The 18,163-nt window shown below is 37.3% G+C and overlaps 1 protein-coding gene across 5 annotated transcripts in view; it reads left to right on the top strand.

Annotated features, from left to right (window-relative positions):
• The window catches only part of LRRK2 (leucine rich repeat kinase 2), a 138,445-nt gene that overhangs the window by 91,112 nt on the left and 29,170 nt on the right, over nucleotides 1-18,163 (top strand). For all 5 annotated transcript variants that reach the window (XM_081821488.1, XM_081821491.1, XM_081821489.1 and 2 more), the window contains 7 exons: nucleotides 806-960; nucleotides 2,208-2,354; nucleotides 2,494-2,685; nucleotides 4,131-4,277; nucleotides 8,516-8,616; nucleotides 11,623-11,813; nucleotides 17,081-17,241. In XM_081821488.1, the coding sequence (XP_081677614.1) occupies nucleotides 806-960; nucleotides 2,208-2,354; nucleotides 2,494-2,685; nucleotides 4,131-4,277; nucleotides 8,516-8,616; nucleotides 11,623-11,813; nucleotides 17,081-17,241 (1,094 nt within the window). The remainder of the gene's footprint in view (nucleotides 1-805; nucleotides 961-2,207; nucleotides 2,355-2,493; nucleotides 2,686-4,130; nucleotides 4,278-8,515; nucleotides 8,617-11,622; nucleotides 11,814-17,080; nucleotides 17,242-18,163) is intronic.

Raw genomic sequence — 18,163 nt, forward strand, 5'->3', positions numbered from 1 at the left:
AAAATAACTTTGGTTTATTATAAATGTATTAATTTGTTTTGATTCTTGTGCACAATTTCTATTGAAATGTAGCATTTACTTTTAATGAAAACACTATATTTGACATTTTAAAGTTATAGTAAATACTTGTTTTGTGTATATAATTACTATTTCGTTAACCACTGCTTAAATTACTTAAGAAAGGTAAATAGTGATTTGTGTGTGTGTGTGTGTGTGTTCGTGTGTATCCTTACATGGCATTGAGAGAGTTATATTCAACAAGTTCTGGGGAGATAGTGAGTTTTCATCAGAAGAATTATGGCAGTGAATTTTGTGAGGAAAATGGCAATACAATGAAGGCCTACATTCTAATCCTGTATTATAGAAATTTTTCTTGTTGCTTTATATTTTCTTACTGCTGGGAAATGTTATAAGGTGTATGGCATTAAAAAGTGAAAATTGCATTGATTGGTAGATGCTATCCAATTCCAAAAATACATATACACTTTTTTCTGGGACATGCATTTTTTCAAGTTTTATATAATCCCTTAAAACTTGTCTATGCATAACTAATTGTAATAATTTATTTATTAGTGTAAATAGGATTGCTGAAAAAATGTCATGCATCTGAGCATGCATTTGAATTGATTAATCGGCCACTGAATTTTTGAAGAAGGAAGGGCATGTCTCAAAAGAACATTATCAAAAAGTGCAATTGCCTAGAATATTTATCTTCAACTCATTGATTTTAAGGAGGAATGCACTTTGGTTAACAAGGTTGGGTGTTTTATGAAGCTATATAATGCTGATGTCCTTTTCTCTTTAGTTTGTCTGACCACAGGCCTGTGATAGAACTTCCCCATTGTGAGAACTCTGAAATTATCATTCGACTATACGAAATGCCTTACTTTCCAATGGGATTTTGGTCCAGGTTAATTAATCGATTACTTGAAATTTCACCTTACATGCTTTCAGGAAGAGGTATGTATTTAATGAAGACTTAATATTTGAGAAGTTAGGGGGAAAGCGTATTAAAATTGTCATGTCATTTTTCACAGAGTTTACTTATTTGTAAGGCCACTGAAAATCAGAAAATAAGTTCATAAGACTTCAGAGTAGCCACAGAAAGACACATAGGCTCACATAAGTTCATGCAGTTTGTCAAAAAGGAGATTTCTCAAGTCCTCACTCAAAACCTTTTTGTTTTTATTTTAGACACACTTAGAATAAGTATGAATATCTTGCTTTCCAGGCCAAAGTAGACTAGAAGCAACAATTTTAGACGGTAAGATTATGAGGAGTCATTGGTGTATAAACACACACACACACACACACACACAAATGAACAAAGAAAAACCAGAAGTGACTATCACTGCAAAGCCAGGGAGTTTTACTTAACAAAGGTAACCAGGTTGTGACCATTCAGACCATTCAGTGTAGAGACTTAAATAGCTCTCTTCTGCTGCACAATTCCTGAGGGATTTATAAAAATGAATAAAAATGGGTGTTTATAATGCTAGCTCTTTCTTCTGGAAGAAAGGGAGACCTTAGTGCTCCAAAGGGAAAATATCATTTTGGGGGGGGGTTAAAAATAGCTTTATGCAGGTGTTACTGTATTCTGAAATAAACCTTATCTTGCTTGCAATTAATAAATATATAGGTAGTTACATTGCATTAAAACGAAACATTCAGGAAGTTTTGATTTGAGTGTGACAACCAGCCTCCTTTTAAGAGTTTTAAAAGTTATGAGAACTTGGCGTGCTTGGGTGGCTCAGTCGGTTAAGTATCTGACTTGATCTCAGGGTCATGAGATCAAGCCTGCTTAAGATTCTCTCTCTCCCTCTTTCTCTGCCCCTCCCCCAGCCCCCACTTGGGCGTGCTCTCTCTCTCTTAGGACAAAAAAAATTAAAGTTATCAGAACTTATTTATGATTCTTTTTCTTCTCTTAAATATATTAAACTATTTAACATTGTGAACTTGAACTCTCTCTTGGGTTACCTACTGGGCATTTTGTTTATTTGCTTGCAAAATTAAGGCTAAAATACTTAATTTCATGTATAATAGATATGGATGAGGACTTGTATCATTAACAATTCCAATACTGTGTTTCAAAACAAATATGTCTCTATTAGTTACTTGTGGCATGTGCAGTGATTTTTCTGCTTCTTTAATTTATGGAATAGTTCATAATTAATGGACATATTTGGGTCCATTTAAACTTCTTTCAGAACGAGCACTTCGCCCAAACAGAATGTATTGGCGACAAGGCATCTACTTGAATTGGTCTCCTGAGGCTTATTGTCTGGTAGGATCTGAAGTCTTAGACAATCACCCAGAGAGTTTCTTAAAAATTACAGTTCCTTCTTGTAGAAAAGGTAAGGAAATTAATTCAAAACTTTGAAATGTACCACTAAAGAAATTTAAACTTTTTTTTAAAAAACTCTGTAATTTCCAGCTTTGAAACAGAATATGGTTCAGATAGGATGTTGATGAGCTCTCCTTTGGATTACGTAGGCTGTATTCTTCTGGGCCAAGTTGTGGACCACATTGATTCTCTTATGGAAGAATGGTTTCCTGGATTACTGGAGATTGATATCTGTGGTGAAGGAGAAACTCTGTTGAAGAAATGGGCATTATATAGTTTTAATGATGGTGAAGAGCATCAAAAAATCTTACTTGATGACTTGACGAAGAAAGCAGAAGAAGGTAGTGTTGATATAACTTTCAGATGTTTTTAAGTGATACTTTCAATATTTGTGGAGTTTTGTAATAAATGTAAAAATTATTCTTATCCATAAGGGATGAGTTAGAGGATACTACATTCAGTTAGAGTGACAGCTGAGAAAGATGGATTGTATCTGTTACCAATAAGACCTTTGTGTTCTAGATTCAGAACATTTTGGGTTTGAGAGTTTGAATACTGGCTTACTGAGCAACATAACCTCATCTGCGAAATAGGAATACTAAAACCTACCTCATAGAATTGTTATGAGGATGAAAATAGATGATTCATGCTTCCGGAATTTGGCTATTGTAAATAATGCTGCAGTAAACATAGGGGTACATTATCTTCTTGAATTAGTGTTTTCATTTTCTTTGGGTAAATACTCAGTAGTGGAATAACAGAATCAAACGGTATTTCTATTTTTAATTTTTCAAGGATAATCCACACTGTTTTCCACAGTAGCTGCACCAGTTTGCATTCCCACCATCAGCACATGAGGGTTCTTTTTATTTCACATCCCTGCCAACACTTGTTGTTTCTTGTTTTTGATTGTAGTCATTGTGACTGGTATAAGGTGATATCTCATTGTGGTTTTGATTTACATTTCCCTGATGATTAGTGATGTTGAGCAACCCAAATGTCCATTGATAGATGATTGAATAAAGAAGATGTGGGGTATATGTATATATGTGTGTGTGAGTACTCATACACACAGTGGAATATTACTCAGCCACTAAAAAGAATGAAATCTTGCCATTTGCTACAACATGAATGGATCTAGAGGGTATAATGCTAAATGCAATAAGTCAGACAAACAAAGACAAATACCATATGATTTCACTCTTTGTAGAACTTAAAAAACAGAACAAACAAACAAAGGAAAAAAAAAGAGGCATGAAAAACCCAGACTCCCAGAAGGGAGGTGGGTTGGGAGATGCATGAAATAAGTGAAGGGGATTAAGAGTAGGCTTATCATGATGAGCACTGAGAAATGTAAAGAAGTGTTGAATCATTATATTGTACACATGAAACTAATATAACACTGTATGTTAATTATACTTGCATAAAAAATAAAATAGGATGATACATAGAAAAACTTAGCAACTTGTTAACCATGCAATAAGTGCCCTCACAAATGTGGTAAAAGTAGAGAACAGATTATTTCTATTCTCTACAGATGTCAGATAGGTCTAAGGCAGTTCTGAATGTAGTTTGTAATGAGTGAACCTAGGAATAAGTTTTTAACTTTCCAAATAGATAGGTATTAATCGAACCTCTAAAACTTTCTCAGATTTTCTAGAGAAAAATAAGATTGGTAAGAAAACCTAAAAGAGTGATTAGAAATAATAGGAAATGTGATTTTTTGTGCAATTTTATGTACATCCTTAAAAGTTTGTTTAAAAAAAATGTTTTATGTACTTCTCAGGAGACCTTCTGATAAATCCAGATCAACCAAGGCTCACCATTCCAATATCTCAAATTGCTCCTGACTTAATTTTGGCTGACCTGCCTAGAAATATTATGTTGAATAATGATGAATTGGAATTTGAACAAGCTCCAGAGTTTCTCCTAGGTAACTATTTTTGTTGGTTTGAGAATAAAAATTAGGATGTAATTTTTTCTTATAACCTAGAAAATATTCAAATATATTGTCATAGTTTGTAGTGTCTTCATATATTTGTTATAATGGTTTTTTTTTTTCCGGAATGATCTATTTGAAAGTAATATGTTACAGACATGGAGTTTGCTTTGCACACATTCTTATGGACTAGGTTCAAGATCAGGATGGGCTGCTGTGGAAGCACACATATTTGTGAAATATGTCCTTGCATTTGCTTTAAGTGCCGGAAATGGAGGAAGCGGATAAGAAGATTTTCAATTGTGTAATGCAGTCATTTTTCAGTCTCAAAAAGACAGAATAAATAAAGGAAGAACACCTCGAGGTAGTCAGAGGAGCAGTTTTGTTCCTCAGGATGACAAGGATGAATTCTCATAAAAATAGTCATAAAAAGCAGTTTGGGATGAAAAATTGAGAAGCATTAAGTTGGTGACATACTCAAGTCTTGAGAGTCATTGGGAACCTTCTTGAGAGTCATTGGGAACCATGAAGAGCATTGGGTTGAATTAATGTAAAGTATTTGAAGACAGTTCTGGCTTTACTTTGTGGAGTATTCATTGTTGTGTCTGTCTATATTTAATTTTAATTAAATTTCCAGAGAAAGAATGCCTAAAATATGTCTGTCAGTACATTAAAATTATTAATAAAGAATGTCCAAAATTTGGGACATGACATGTAAAGGCAAACTGCTTTGTACTTTTATTCTTCACATCAATTGAGAAATTTAGAATGAATTTGAATGCTTTGGAACTCTGGAAGTGAATATATTAGTAATAGTGGATTAACACAAAATGCTGAATTGTCAATGCCAAATCCTAGATCTTAACCAATACCAAACTTGACTTGTGATTCCAATGGTACAGGTAAGTACCAGTCATACTGTAGTCTTTCTCTGAAGGGGTCTCAAGCTTCAGACAAAACTCCCCAGAATAACTCTTAGTAGTGCATTAAGATGTATCTCATATTAATGGACCCCTTCTGAGCAATGTATGTAGAAATGTTCACAGAATTAACTTTGAAGTTCTTGTGGGATTTTTTTTTCAGTTTTATTGATATAATTGACATACAGCGCTGTGCAAGTTTAAGGTGTACAGCAAGTGATTTGACTTTACATATATCATGAAATGATTAACCACAATGAATTTAGTTAAAATTGATTATCCCATATAGATATAAAATAAAAGAAAAAGAAAAAATATTTTTTATTGGTGTTGAGATATTACAGGATTAACTCTTTTAACAACTTTCAATATATATCACATAGCAGTGTTAACTGTAGTCATCATGCTGTGCATTCCACCCCTAGTAATTATTTATCTTATAACTGGAAGTTTTTACCTTTGACCACCTCCAAAAGCACCTGTGTTCTGTATTCCATTAATTACACAGAGGAAAGTGTTTATATAAGTACTCCCATTTTCCAGTCTCACGTCCCATAAACCCATAAATTCCATGTTTATTTACAATTTAGATCAGGGTTTCTCAGACTCTGTGCTATTGCTGTTTTAGACTGATTGATTCTTTGTTATGGGAGCTGTCCCCCATTGTAGCATGTTTAGTAGCAGCCTTGGCCTCTGCCCACTAGATGTCAGTGTTATCTCCTCCACCCCCCGCCCCCCCCCCGAGGTGTGGCAATCAAAAATGTCTCCAGACATTGCAAAAGGTAGAGAGTAGGGGTAGGGGAGCAACATCACCCTAGTTGAGAATCACTGATCTAAACAAATGAGATATATCCTTCTAAAAACATAATCAGAGACTTCCCAGTATTTTTATGCTAGGGTAATGTGATAGAGATCATTCCTTGCCATTCTCCTTGTAAGGCGGGAGTGAATTTCAGGCCTTCGGTTAACACTTTCCTTCCAAGATAGCAGTTACTATATGACACTTCTTGATAGACTTGTAAATATTAATAGACTTGTTTTATGAAAAAGATTTAAATGCACAGGTGTAGGGGTTTGTGTGTCTGTTTGAGGACTTGTGAGGTGTATTTCCTCTTCAGGGAACTATTTTTCCAGAGAGCCGCAATAGAAAGGTACTTCAGTGGTGTGATCTGATGGGGTTAGGAAGGTTTCCTTGCCTTCAAGTTTCTTTCATACTTCGGTGTCACAAATGCACAATTACAGTCCTTAACCTTATTTTTACTGTTAGCCATCTGAGATGACAGTCCATGCTCCATTTTAATATGGCAGTGATTCTGAAATAGGGAAGGACTTTAAAAAATTAGAAATCTCTACTCCTCTCACCTGAAATTTTATATCTCCTTAGAGTGTGTTTCTTCTCTCTGCCTATTTGTGTATGTTTTTTAAATTTTTTATTAACATATAATGTATTATTTGTTTTGTTTTTTCTTTGTTGTTGATAGCTGTCCAGATTGAGGGGAACCAAAACAGGAGCATCTATTACTTAAGTGTCCATCTATCTTGCCCTTTCTCTCCATTCCCCTTCCACTTGTTTTCTTTCTCTTTTTCCTCTCCTGTTTGCCCAATCTTGCTTTGATTCAAATACTTAACTGATCCGATAGCCTTCCTTTCTCTCCAAAACTCTCAATACCATCAATATTAACTAATGGTTTTAGAAGTTGGGTATTTATTGAGTACTGGAGGGAAGGGATGGGAAGATACCAAGGCTGAAAATACACAGACAGTAATTTTAGCATGTCTACAATCTAGTAGAAATATGACATATGCTCAAATGAATACTTATTTTTATTCTTAATGTACAGTTTCTGAGCATAAAGTAATATATGCTTACAGATACTTATCATAGAGATGAAAATACACAATAAAAAACCAAAAATATTAAAAAATACAAAATATCTAAGCTTCCCATAGATACATAATTTCACCACTTAGAAATAACAGATCTCAACATTGTTCTGTTTCTCTGTAGATTTTTCTGAGTTCATTCACTTATGTTGATCAAGTGCTTGTATTTCAAAGTACTATATGAGAACCATAAATACTGTACAAATAAGGATACATTGTATGTCAGTGAAGAGTAACAGTCCATGGAGCTGATGATGGTCGATTTCTCAGGCTTTGGTATCTCAATCTGAATTGTGCTTTACAGACTTGATAAACACCAAGAAGTTGAGATGATGGAGCAGCATAGCTCTTTAAATGACCGCGTAACAAGGGTATGGAAGCCTGAAGATACAAAGCATGTTCAGGAAATTTTGGCTATTCCAGTTTTCCAGAACAGTTGTTCTCAACCCTGGTTTTCATTATTATCACCTGGGGAATTAAAAGAAAAAAATCCTAATGACCAGTAACTCCTGTGATTAATTAGGTCAGAATCTTTGAGGGTAGACTCAGACATTGGTATTTTTAGAAAGCTCCTCGGATGTCCTGTGCAGCCCAAACTGAGAAAACCACTGGGCTAGAGCCCAGAGAATGAGCAGTAGGACAGGAAGAGAACCACAAGGGGAATTCAGAGCTACAATATGGATTTGTCCTTGATTTGGGATCTTATTTAGTAGACAGTGTAGAATAATTTGTTTTTGAACAAGAGAGTGACCAATCAAAGTGTAAATATAGGGAGATTGATTTTGTAGGAGACGTAGACTGCATTGGAGGGGATGAACTCAGGAGGCCTCCACCGTCTAGGCAGAAAGCACCAAGGGCATCAAATGGGTGCGGTGGAAATGGAAATGGAAAGGAGGCAGGGGCAAAGAACTAAGATGATTTTTCAGTTTTGACTCTAGAATGACCGGGAAAAGAGGGTTTTTTTTTTTTTTTTAAATCAGATATATAAGGCAGAATAAAAACTAGTTTGGAGACAAGATGATGAGGGTGGCTTCCGATGGAGCATAGTTGAGATTTGGAGGGACATGCCAGTGATCTCCAATGCAAAGTTGTAAATATAGGATAGAGTTCAGAAGGTGGCTTGTGGCTGTAGATGAAGATGTGAAATGCTCAACATATACAAAGAGATGAAGTTAAGGAGTCGGTCAGGTAGTTGAGTGGGGAGAATGTAGACAGAAGACGGGAAGGCTGGAACAAAATCTTTAGGTGCATCATAGTTCACAGAGTAGAAGAAGGAAGTGGAAGCATCAAAGGAGAATTGATTCAATGAAACAAATGGGTCAGATTTCTGTTCACATATACAACATATGTAATTACCACCGATATAATTTACCTAGCTTTTCTGCTTGGACAGATTAACTGAAGTGCTTTGTACTTTCTTTTCAAAAGGTGATGGCAGTTTTGGGTCTGTTTATCGAGCATCCTATGAAGGAGAAGAAGTGGCTGTGAAGATTTTCAATAAACATACATCACTTAGACTGTTAAGACAAGTAAGAAATCCAATAGTATTATTGCATTACATCGGACATTGGTAATCTCCTGGAACTCTGGTTTTGCATGTGTTTGTGAAAATGCAAAATGACCGCATTTCCCCCAAGTCTACCTGAGTTTAGTTATGAAATCCCACCTTTGTCCTTTCCTCATGGAGGAAAAAAAAAGTTTGTTTTGTTTCTCCTGTTGAAAAATGAAGAACAGACAGTGTTCTGAGAATTCTTGTCCCAAGCATCACAGTTACACCCCAAGTACAGAAGAAAGAGGGTACCTCTTTTGAGGTCCTGTATTTCAGAGGAGCTCAAATCCTATACACAGTGGCTCATTTAAAAATTTCTCTTGGTTTCACTTCTATCACATGTTCTTTTCTCCATAAGCACTTTATGTTCAGGATGGTGCTGTGCACTGATTGGCTTAGGCCTGTGTCACTCAATCAATCTCTATGGTAATGCGGGGATGGTATTACTTAGAATAGTCACACCTTTTCCTGAGGCTGGAGTTGGGGTCAGTACCCCCTAAAATTCATAGTCTGCCTGGGTGAGGGTTGGATAACTCAGCAAAAATCAAGGTACCCTTAGGAAGAAAGAAAAGTGAGTGGATATTGATGGAAAGCTATCGGTGGTCACTCTAGTACCATCTCTGATATTGAGTACTGGTGGGGATTTATTCTATTTTCTGAGACTTTCCCGAAGTAGGAATGAGAGAGTGAGTCAGAGTGAGAGCAAAGGTAAAATCCAATTTGAATTCTGTAATCTTATGCCAGAATTCAACTGTATTTTTGAATCTATTCATTCTTATTTAAAAAAAATTTAAAAAAAGAAAAGTAATTTCTGCCTAAATCTGAAACTAAATGACTTGTGTAAACTTTTTTTTAAAAAAAAGGCACAATTACAATATATTAGTTATTCTGGATAATGAAAATAATTCCATGTCTGTGTAAAATATCCTGCAGTAATTTTATTAGTACTATCAGAAGTTACACTGTGGCTCTAGATATAAGTTAAGAAACATTTTATATACAGAAGCAAGTCTATGAAGCAAATCTGGGCACAGTCTCTTTCAATCTGTAGGCAATTGGTTGTATAAATTGATTTTTCAGCCTTGATCATTAGTCTTTAATATATGTTTCAAATTTTATGCAGTGTGCTCAGGGAACCCTGTTGAAAATCAGAACACTAAGAATGTATACAGGACTGAGTAATGTATAGGCAGCTCGGTGACCCAAGGAAATGATAGGAGAAATAGTAGCAGTAGAGTGCGTAATGTGCTTGTTGTTGTTGTTGTTTTTTAAGGATTTTATTTATATATCTGAGATAGAGGGAGGCAGAAAGCACAAGTGGAGGAGGGAGGGTCAGAAGAAGAGAGAGAAGCAGACTCCTTGCTGAGCAGGGAGACTGACATGGGGCTCATTGTGGGGCTCGATTCCAGGACTCTGGGATCATGACCTGAGCTGAAGGCAGATGCTTAATGGACTGAGCCACCCAGGCACCCGTGCTTATTCTTAAAAAAAAAAAAAAGGAAAAGAAAAAGAAAAAAAAGGAAAGCACTTCAGGTATCCGGTGCTGCATTTTGAGGGTCATTCTACCAGTGGTCATGAACTGGGACTGATCTATTAGAGTCTCCTGCTCCTTTCTCCTTGAAATCAGTGAGCGCTTTTTGAGGATAGAAAATTTGAATTAGGCTTCTTTCTGCCTGGGACTCTGAAAGCGAACAGACCTAACTTGACTGCTTCTCAGTTTGAACCAACTGAGCTGATCAGACAGAGGAAAAAAAGATTTTTATCCACTAAGGAAATATGGTTGCAGTCTGGAGCTTTTGTTCTTGGAAAATCCCTGCTCAGGGTATTCAGCCTTTCTTCTTCAGCTTGCAGAATTCTCCACACTCCTGTGTCCTGACAAAGGCAGTTGGCACTGATACTCCACACCTTTGAAGCTGATTGTTAAGAGGCAGAGCTTCTGCAGAAATCACAGTTTAAAACATGAATCAATTTAATATCACATGAACTATAAATTTTAACTAAATTTGGGTTTCAGGGTAAAGTGAAATATAGAGTGAAGTATGTATGGCATTCACAGACCATGGTATCAGTAAAGGAGATTGTAAAGTCTCACAGGATGTGGGCTAGGAAGAGGATTACATCAGAATGGAGACCTCTCTGTTCAAGCTAAAATGGTATCTCTGACTCCTCGGGGAGACATTGTTGCAGCTGGGGATTGCTCTAGTGAGGGTGGTTCAGGGCAGGTCACTCTGAGAGAGTAAGAGTATTTGAGCTAAGATCGGAATGAGGAGAAGCCTTTGGCCCTGTGAAGGGGAAGGGATTCAGAGCAGAAGGATCAGCATGGGCCAAGGCCTTGTGGCTGGAATGAAGGAGCTGGGCACGTGCAGAGAACTGAATGGACACCAGTGTGGTGGAAGAATGCTGCATTAAGCATAGAGGGTTTGAGAGATGGGCTGGGGGCAGGTCAGATCAGGCCCCGAAGGCTGTGTAAGTACGCGGGGTTTTAATCCGAAAGTAATAGGAAGTTAGTAGAGAGTTTTCAGGAGGAGTGATACCTTATATCCCTGTGGTCTTAGACACTCTCAGGAAACTTGTCTAGTCATGAAACCATTAATGATAGGCACATTGTACCTCACCTGCTAGTTGCAGTTGATTAGAAGTGGCTGCTCAGAATCCTGGGCGGAGGAGGACTCTGTGGCTAACTAGGATTCACTAGATAAGAATGACATGACCTGGTAGTGTAACCACAGCGTGTGGACTGTCCCTGCATTAAATCTTCTGAAAGACACAGAGCAAAGGGAAAGACAGAACTTAACATGTTTGTTCAAAATACATTTTTAAAAAGCCATTTATTCCTGAATATGTGGAAAATACAAAAAAGACCAAGGAAGAAATGGAACATTTGTTGTAATCCAGTTGCCCAGAGAAAACCATGCCCAAAGTGTCAAGACACTTAGGAAGGAGATACTGGGGCTGTAGTACATGTAAATGTTTTTTACTTTTGCAGGAGCTGGTGGTCCTTTGTCACCTCCACCACCCCAGCTTAATATCTTTGCTGGCGGCTGGGATTCGTCCTCGAATGTTGGTGATGGAGTTGGCCTCCAAGGGTTCGCTGGACCGCTTGCTTCAGCAGGACAAAGGAAGTCTCACCAGAACCCTGCAGCACAGGATTGCACTACATGTGGCTGATGGCTTGAGGTAATTAATTCGGTCATGTGGTTTTCTACTCAGTATGTGACAAGAGGGAGCCTGAACTTACTCTCAGGCTTGGAGAACAGCACTTTCCAGTAACATTATGTCCCAGTGACATTTCACAAACAACTTGAGGGAAAAACTACCATTTCCCTGATCAGATTTTGTAATTTCATAAAATAAGAGTAGGAAGGCCACACACAACCTCCTAGATAGTGAAAGGAGAGTTTGGACCCAGGAGTCCTGCTCCAGAGCTCAGGATGTAGTGTCCTCCTTCCCCTAAAAAAATGTTAGGTTTCAAAGTGTCAAGGAAAGTGTCAGTTCTCATGGATAATTCTAATAAGGAAAGATTGGTCTGTATTTCTGAAGGGGACTGGAATGATTTGACTATCAGGGGCACACCCAACCCTGCAGCCAGCTGGCCTCAGAAGGCACAAGAGAGTAGAAAGGCCATGGTCTTTGGAGACAAAGGGACTGGGAGAAATCACTGCTCCATACACTTAGTAACTGTGATTTTACACCTCTGAAACCCTTTTTGTTAGAGTCTGTAAACTGTGACTAATACTTAATGCGTAACATTTCAAGGACTTTTGTGATAATTGAAGACCTCCCAGATTAAAGTCTGGATTTCCTCCTCCTCCACTGGCCCCATCTCCTCACGTACATATTTCACCTTGGAGTAGTCCTTCATTCCGTCCTTTCTCCCACCTCCTATACCTAATCCTTAAGCAAATACATTCAGCTCTGCCATCAAAACATATCTTAATGCAGCTACTTCTCACAATCTCTTTCCCTACCCACAGCTGAACTGTAGTCAGGGCTCCTTGCCTAACCGGCCCACTCCCCTTCACCTTTGCCCTATATAACTAGCTCCTCACATGGCAGCGGCCATGGTGGTTTTTCTTCATGGAAGTTGGATCAAGTCTTTATCCTGTTATCAATCCTCCCCTATCTCACTCTCTGGTCACTGTGCTCAGCCACTTGCTGCTGTGAGGTATCTCAAATATACCCGGGGCTTTACTAAAGCTCTTCTCTTGACTAGGAGTGTCTGAGCCCCAGATATCCTCTTGGCTCACTTCTCATTTCTTTCAGGTTTCCTCTCAGAGAGGATGTCCCTGCCTACCTTACGTCTCTCTGGCACCTATAGCACTTTTCACTACCTGGTATTCTTTATGTTTTCATTTAAAAAGTTTGTTCATTGTCTGTCACTAGAATGTAAGGGCCACGGTAGCAGGGACTTGCCATCTTGTTCACCTTCCTATCCCTGGCACTTGGGACAGTGGGCCCTCGGTAAATATCTGTTGGCAGTAGAGGGAGTGGGGAGAGAGAGAGTAGGGGGCGAGGGAGAGAGGGAGGGAGGACAGCGTACCTATTCCTCTATATGGGACTGTGTCTTTTCCTCTCAGGCAGTCTCCAGAAATGTAAATGGAATGGATGGTAAGGAAAACAAATAAACACTGCTCATAAACAAACAAAACCAAACCAAGAAGATATAACTTGATAGTGTATAGAGAATAGAACAAGAACATAAAATAACTCTTTTCTGAAAGAGTCCAGAAATTACTGAAAAACTTACAGATTATTAATGAGACAGTATTGCGGAGGTTTGGATTTGGCTGGGTGTATATCTGCTTTTGAACACCAGGGGGAACCATGTATTAAATTAATCTAGATAATGTGCAACAAAGTCTCATGTATTTCAGAACTGGATCAGCTGCTTTCCTTAATTTAACTAAGTCCAGATCCTAATTTTCCCCTAATTCTTCCACATATTTCCCAAAATGTTTATTTAGAAAGTGAAGAATTACTATTTTTCATTCACGACTGTTTGAAAGACCTCATCTCTAAGATAACTCTCTAAGATAAGGTTCTCTGAGACCTTACTTTAAATAACAAATCCAAAAAATAAATAAATAAATAAATAAATAAATAAATAAATAAATAACAAATCCAGCAGTTTCTGGTGAAGTAAATTAAACCTCAGCATATTTTCCTTTAATTTGCCTGATTTCTTCTCAGCATAATGCCAGGACAGCCTTCTGGATCTTTATAAGAGGCTAGTAGATTTTAGTAGCTTTCTGTCTTCTAACGGCACTAAGTATATTTTTAAAAACTCAGCATTAGGGATTGCCTTCTCAAATATATTTCAGCATAAAACTATAGGTACAGAGGTAGAAAGAGACAATAAAATCACACTCCTCTGGAGTCCCTTAAATGATGGAGCTGTTTAGAGGGATATATAAGAACTTCTTTCACATTCCCATATTCTTTTACAGTAGTGCCTACAACTATTAGCTTTCATTTCTAATTCAGTCCTCTCCCTTGAGCTCTTAATCATAATTCTCAATTACCTATGAAGATGTGGTCACCTGTATTTCCCATAAGTTTCTATGTTTCATTATTTACAAAATTGTTTCCTTTCTCTGCTACGTCCTCCTACCGTGAATCTGCTCTTTCCCTTGTATCTCCCACTTGCTGACGAAGATTATTGTGGTCACATCTAGGCTATTCCTCTCCTCCCAAAAGTAAGTATCCATTTGGCCACCAGGTCTTTGACTATTTCACATTATCTTTTTTCATCGATTCATTTATTTTTAGGCTATTACTGCTGCCTTGGTCCAGTATGTCTAGGGAATTATCAGAATATTTCTCCAAAAATAAAAAATCTAATTATGCTTGAAATTCCCTGGTAGTTCCAAATTATCTGTGAAGTATGTCCAAACTCCTTGGAGTAGCATCGAAACTCTTTGTGTATGCCTCTTGCCTTTCTCTCCATCCTCCTGCCTTTCCACTGCCCTCACTTGCCATTCTAATCATGCTGAAGGTCTTTGACATCCATGTCTGTTTTGGCATTTGTCCCCAGATTTGTCTGCCTACAGAATTCATTTTCCTGTAGAATTTGCTCATATACCATCTCCACAGTGAAACTCAACTGCAGCATGAAGAGATGGCCTCTCTAGCACGTGTTCCTTGAGTTGGCTGTATGCAAGACTTTGTGTTAGGTGTTCCTTCTAAAGTGTGACTCCTCAAAAGCAGAGATTTAATGATGGCTTTATATCCCCTGGTGACTGACCTTCTTAGATACCCAATACATATTTGTTAAATGAATGAATGCATCTCATTTTTAGAATAATTCTATTTAGGGTGAGATAAAGTTTACTTTAAATTATCAAGAAAGGGGTTTCCTAGCAACACCAATGATATCACAATTAAAGAAGGACTGACAGCATTTAGACCAGTTTATTTTAATAAAATATTTGGCGATGCTCATTGTCACATAATGCATAAATTATGGCTGAATTATTTTCAGCAAGGCAAGATCTGTACTTGTTAATATATCAAAGGCTATTTTGCTGGTCTATTAGAAGCTATTAAAACTGTATTTTTTAAGATTAAATTCTATAACTGAACATTTTAACTAACCCAGTTAATCTTTCCCTCCCACTGACATTATTTCAAATTAAGTTTATTTTTTTAACCTTTGAGAAGAATTGTGAGAGAGTCTGTATTCTATAAATATTCTGAAAGAGGCATGCATTAGAAAGGATTTGGATGCTATTCAATTATACATGACTTGGCTTTAACTTTTTTCTTCTTAATCTCCCAGCTTTTCTTTCCAGCAAGGCAAGGGTAGCTAATGGCCTTTCAGTAAGCCCTTAGTAAATTTTTCTTTCTAGTCCATTACTTATTGTTAAGGTCAACTTCATTAGTACATTTATCTTATTTTTCAGCCAAAAATATGTAGAGCAGAATGAGTAGGCCTAACGTCAAATGTCCTGACTAGATCCTGGAAGAGAAATTTAGGTCTGCTTCAGCTGATGCAATTAAATGATACATACACTGTAGGCCATCATGCAGTGGAAAGTTCATAGTATTGCTGCCACTCTGCTCATAATCCCTCTAACAGTGATGGGTAGTAGGTAATGGAGTAAATATTTATAGATACAATGTGAACCCAAACCAAAAGCCACAGACAAACAAAGGATTTAAATTTGCCTCTGTTAAGTTCTGTAAAAAATTGTCCTTCCAAGATAGGTCATAATTTACCTGTGAGATCACGTGGAGAGCTATAACAAATTTGACATCATGGAGCAGGAAAGACAGAGTTGGGGAGGATGGATCTGAATTTTGTGAATATGTAAGGAAAGGTGGTAATGGAGTTACTTTAATTGTTGGAACACAGAATGGACAAGACCTGGTTAAGATTAAAACTTTGTTTTGTTTTTTAATCTTTACCTGCAGTGTCCAACTCTACTGCTTAAGTTTGATTGGATCAGTCTCCAAAGGGAATGACTTTAACATCATCCAAGATCACCTTTCCCAAGAAATTGTTTTACTCATTCCAACTCTCAGTCCAAAATGTTTTTTTGTTAATCTTAATTCATAATAGAATTGGGCTTAAAGTAAATTACATTTTTGAACAGATTATGGTATTGATAGCTAGCTAGGTTTTTTTATGTTGATTTATTATTATTGAAAAAGGTGAAAATATTTTCCCCAAATTTAGGAAACATTTTAATCAGAGAAAAATAAATATCAAAAGAGAAATGGAATAGAGAGAATTTTAAAAGCTAAGATAAACTTCTATATGGTTTTAAGAAAATCAGAACTATTAAATGGAGTTATAACAAAATACGATCAACTCTTATTTAACATATTTACATTTTAAACTAATTGAAATAGTCATATGATCTTTGAGGGAATTCAGAGAATTCTTTTACATAATTCTTAGGTATACAAAAGAAAAGTGACCAAAAACTGGTACTTTGCTTGAACTGGTTGTGCCTTAAAGTTTAAATCACTCACTTATCAAGATAGACCCACTTTTTGTTGGTTTGTTGGTTGGTTTTAAAAGCACAAGCTTGGGGCGCCCGGATGACTCACTCTGTTAAGCCTATGCCTTCGGCTCAGGTCATGATCCCAGGGGCCTGGGATTGAGCCCCCTCCTCCCCCATCCAGGGTCGGGCTCTCTGCTCAGCCCGGAGTCTGCTTCTCCCTCTTCCTCTCCTTCTGTGATCTCTCTCGCTTTCATTCTCTCTTGAATAAATAAATAAAATCTTTAAAAAAAATAAAAGCACAAGCTTGTTTTGTAGTATTTGGCTCATATGTTTTAATTTCCTTCTATGATATCTCTTCATCTCTGTGGAGGGGTCAAACTTAGCACAGAAGTTTTGATGCTTTGCATAATGGACATCCATATTTAAGGAAATCATGACAGAAGTTGTAATAATATAATCACATTTTAATGACATTGCCTGCACGTTTTCTGGCAGATACCTCCACTCGGCCATGATTATATACCGTGACTTGAAGCCCCACAACGTGCTGCTCTTCACCCTGTATCCCAATGCTGGCATCATTGCAAAGATTGCGGACTACGGGATTGCTCAGTACTGCTGTAGAATGGGGATAAAGACGTCAGAGGGCACACCAGGTAGGTGAGAAGGTTGATTTGGTAATTCCTTCTTCAGGATGGACAACCAGTGACTTCTGTTGTAAGTTCAGGAGACTCAAGAGAACACTGTATCCTATCATGTTGTGAACAGATATTTCTTGTGTGAATATTGTGACTACTACATTGTGGTCAATAATCACTATGGTCTGTAGGGGGAAAAAAAATCTACTGATGAAATTTTCCAGGGGGAAAAAAACAAATAAAAAATAGAGAATGTTGGGGCGCCTGGGTGGCTCAGTCGTTAAGCGTCTGCCTTCGGCTCAGGTCATGATCCCAGAGTCCTGGGATCGAGCCCCGCATCAGGCTCCCCGCTCCGCGGGAAGCCTGCTTCTCCCTCTCCCACTCCCCCTGCTTGTGTTCCCTCTCTGGCTGTCTTTCTCTCTGTCAAATAAATAAAACCTTTAAAAAAAAATAGAGAATGTTTGATGACAAATTATATTTTTAAAAGTTGGATTTTTAAAATATTTAGATATTCTAGAGGTGGTAAAAAGGAACAGAAAAAGTTTTAAACTAGGTATTGTTCACACTTACCTAAAAATGAGGCAAACCAAATGCAGGTTCACAAACCCTTTCTCATAACTCTGAAATCCAAAGAACTTTGAAAACCCCCAATTTTTTTAATAACTGATTTGGCAGCAAAATCTGACCCAAACTAACTTGATGCTTATTACGATCTTTATTTCTCAAACTCTGTGCGAATATGTGTATGTTTCATGATAGAAATACAGCACATTTGAGTACAGGGTGCTGGTCCCGATCCTACTGAGAGTTTCTATAATTATGTTATGTGCATCATTATTAACTTTCTTAAATATGAAAAAATATAAATTCCTAAATACTTTTGGCTCCAAGAGTTTCAGATGGAGACTTGGGGCCAGAGTTTTCAGTTGTACTGTTCTTG

Source organism: Leptonychotes weddellii, chromosome 5 (assembly GCF_054177405.1).
Source record: "Leptonychotes weddellii isolate Sample4059 chromosome 5, ASM5417740v2, whole genome shotgun sequence".
NCBI lineage: Eukaryota > Metazoa > Chordata > Mammalia > Carnivora > Phocidae > Leptonychotes > Leptonychotes weddellii.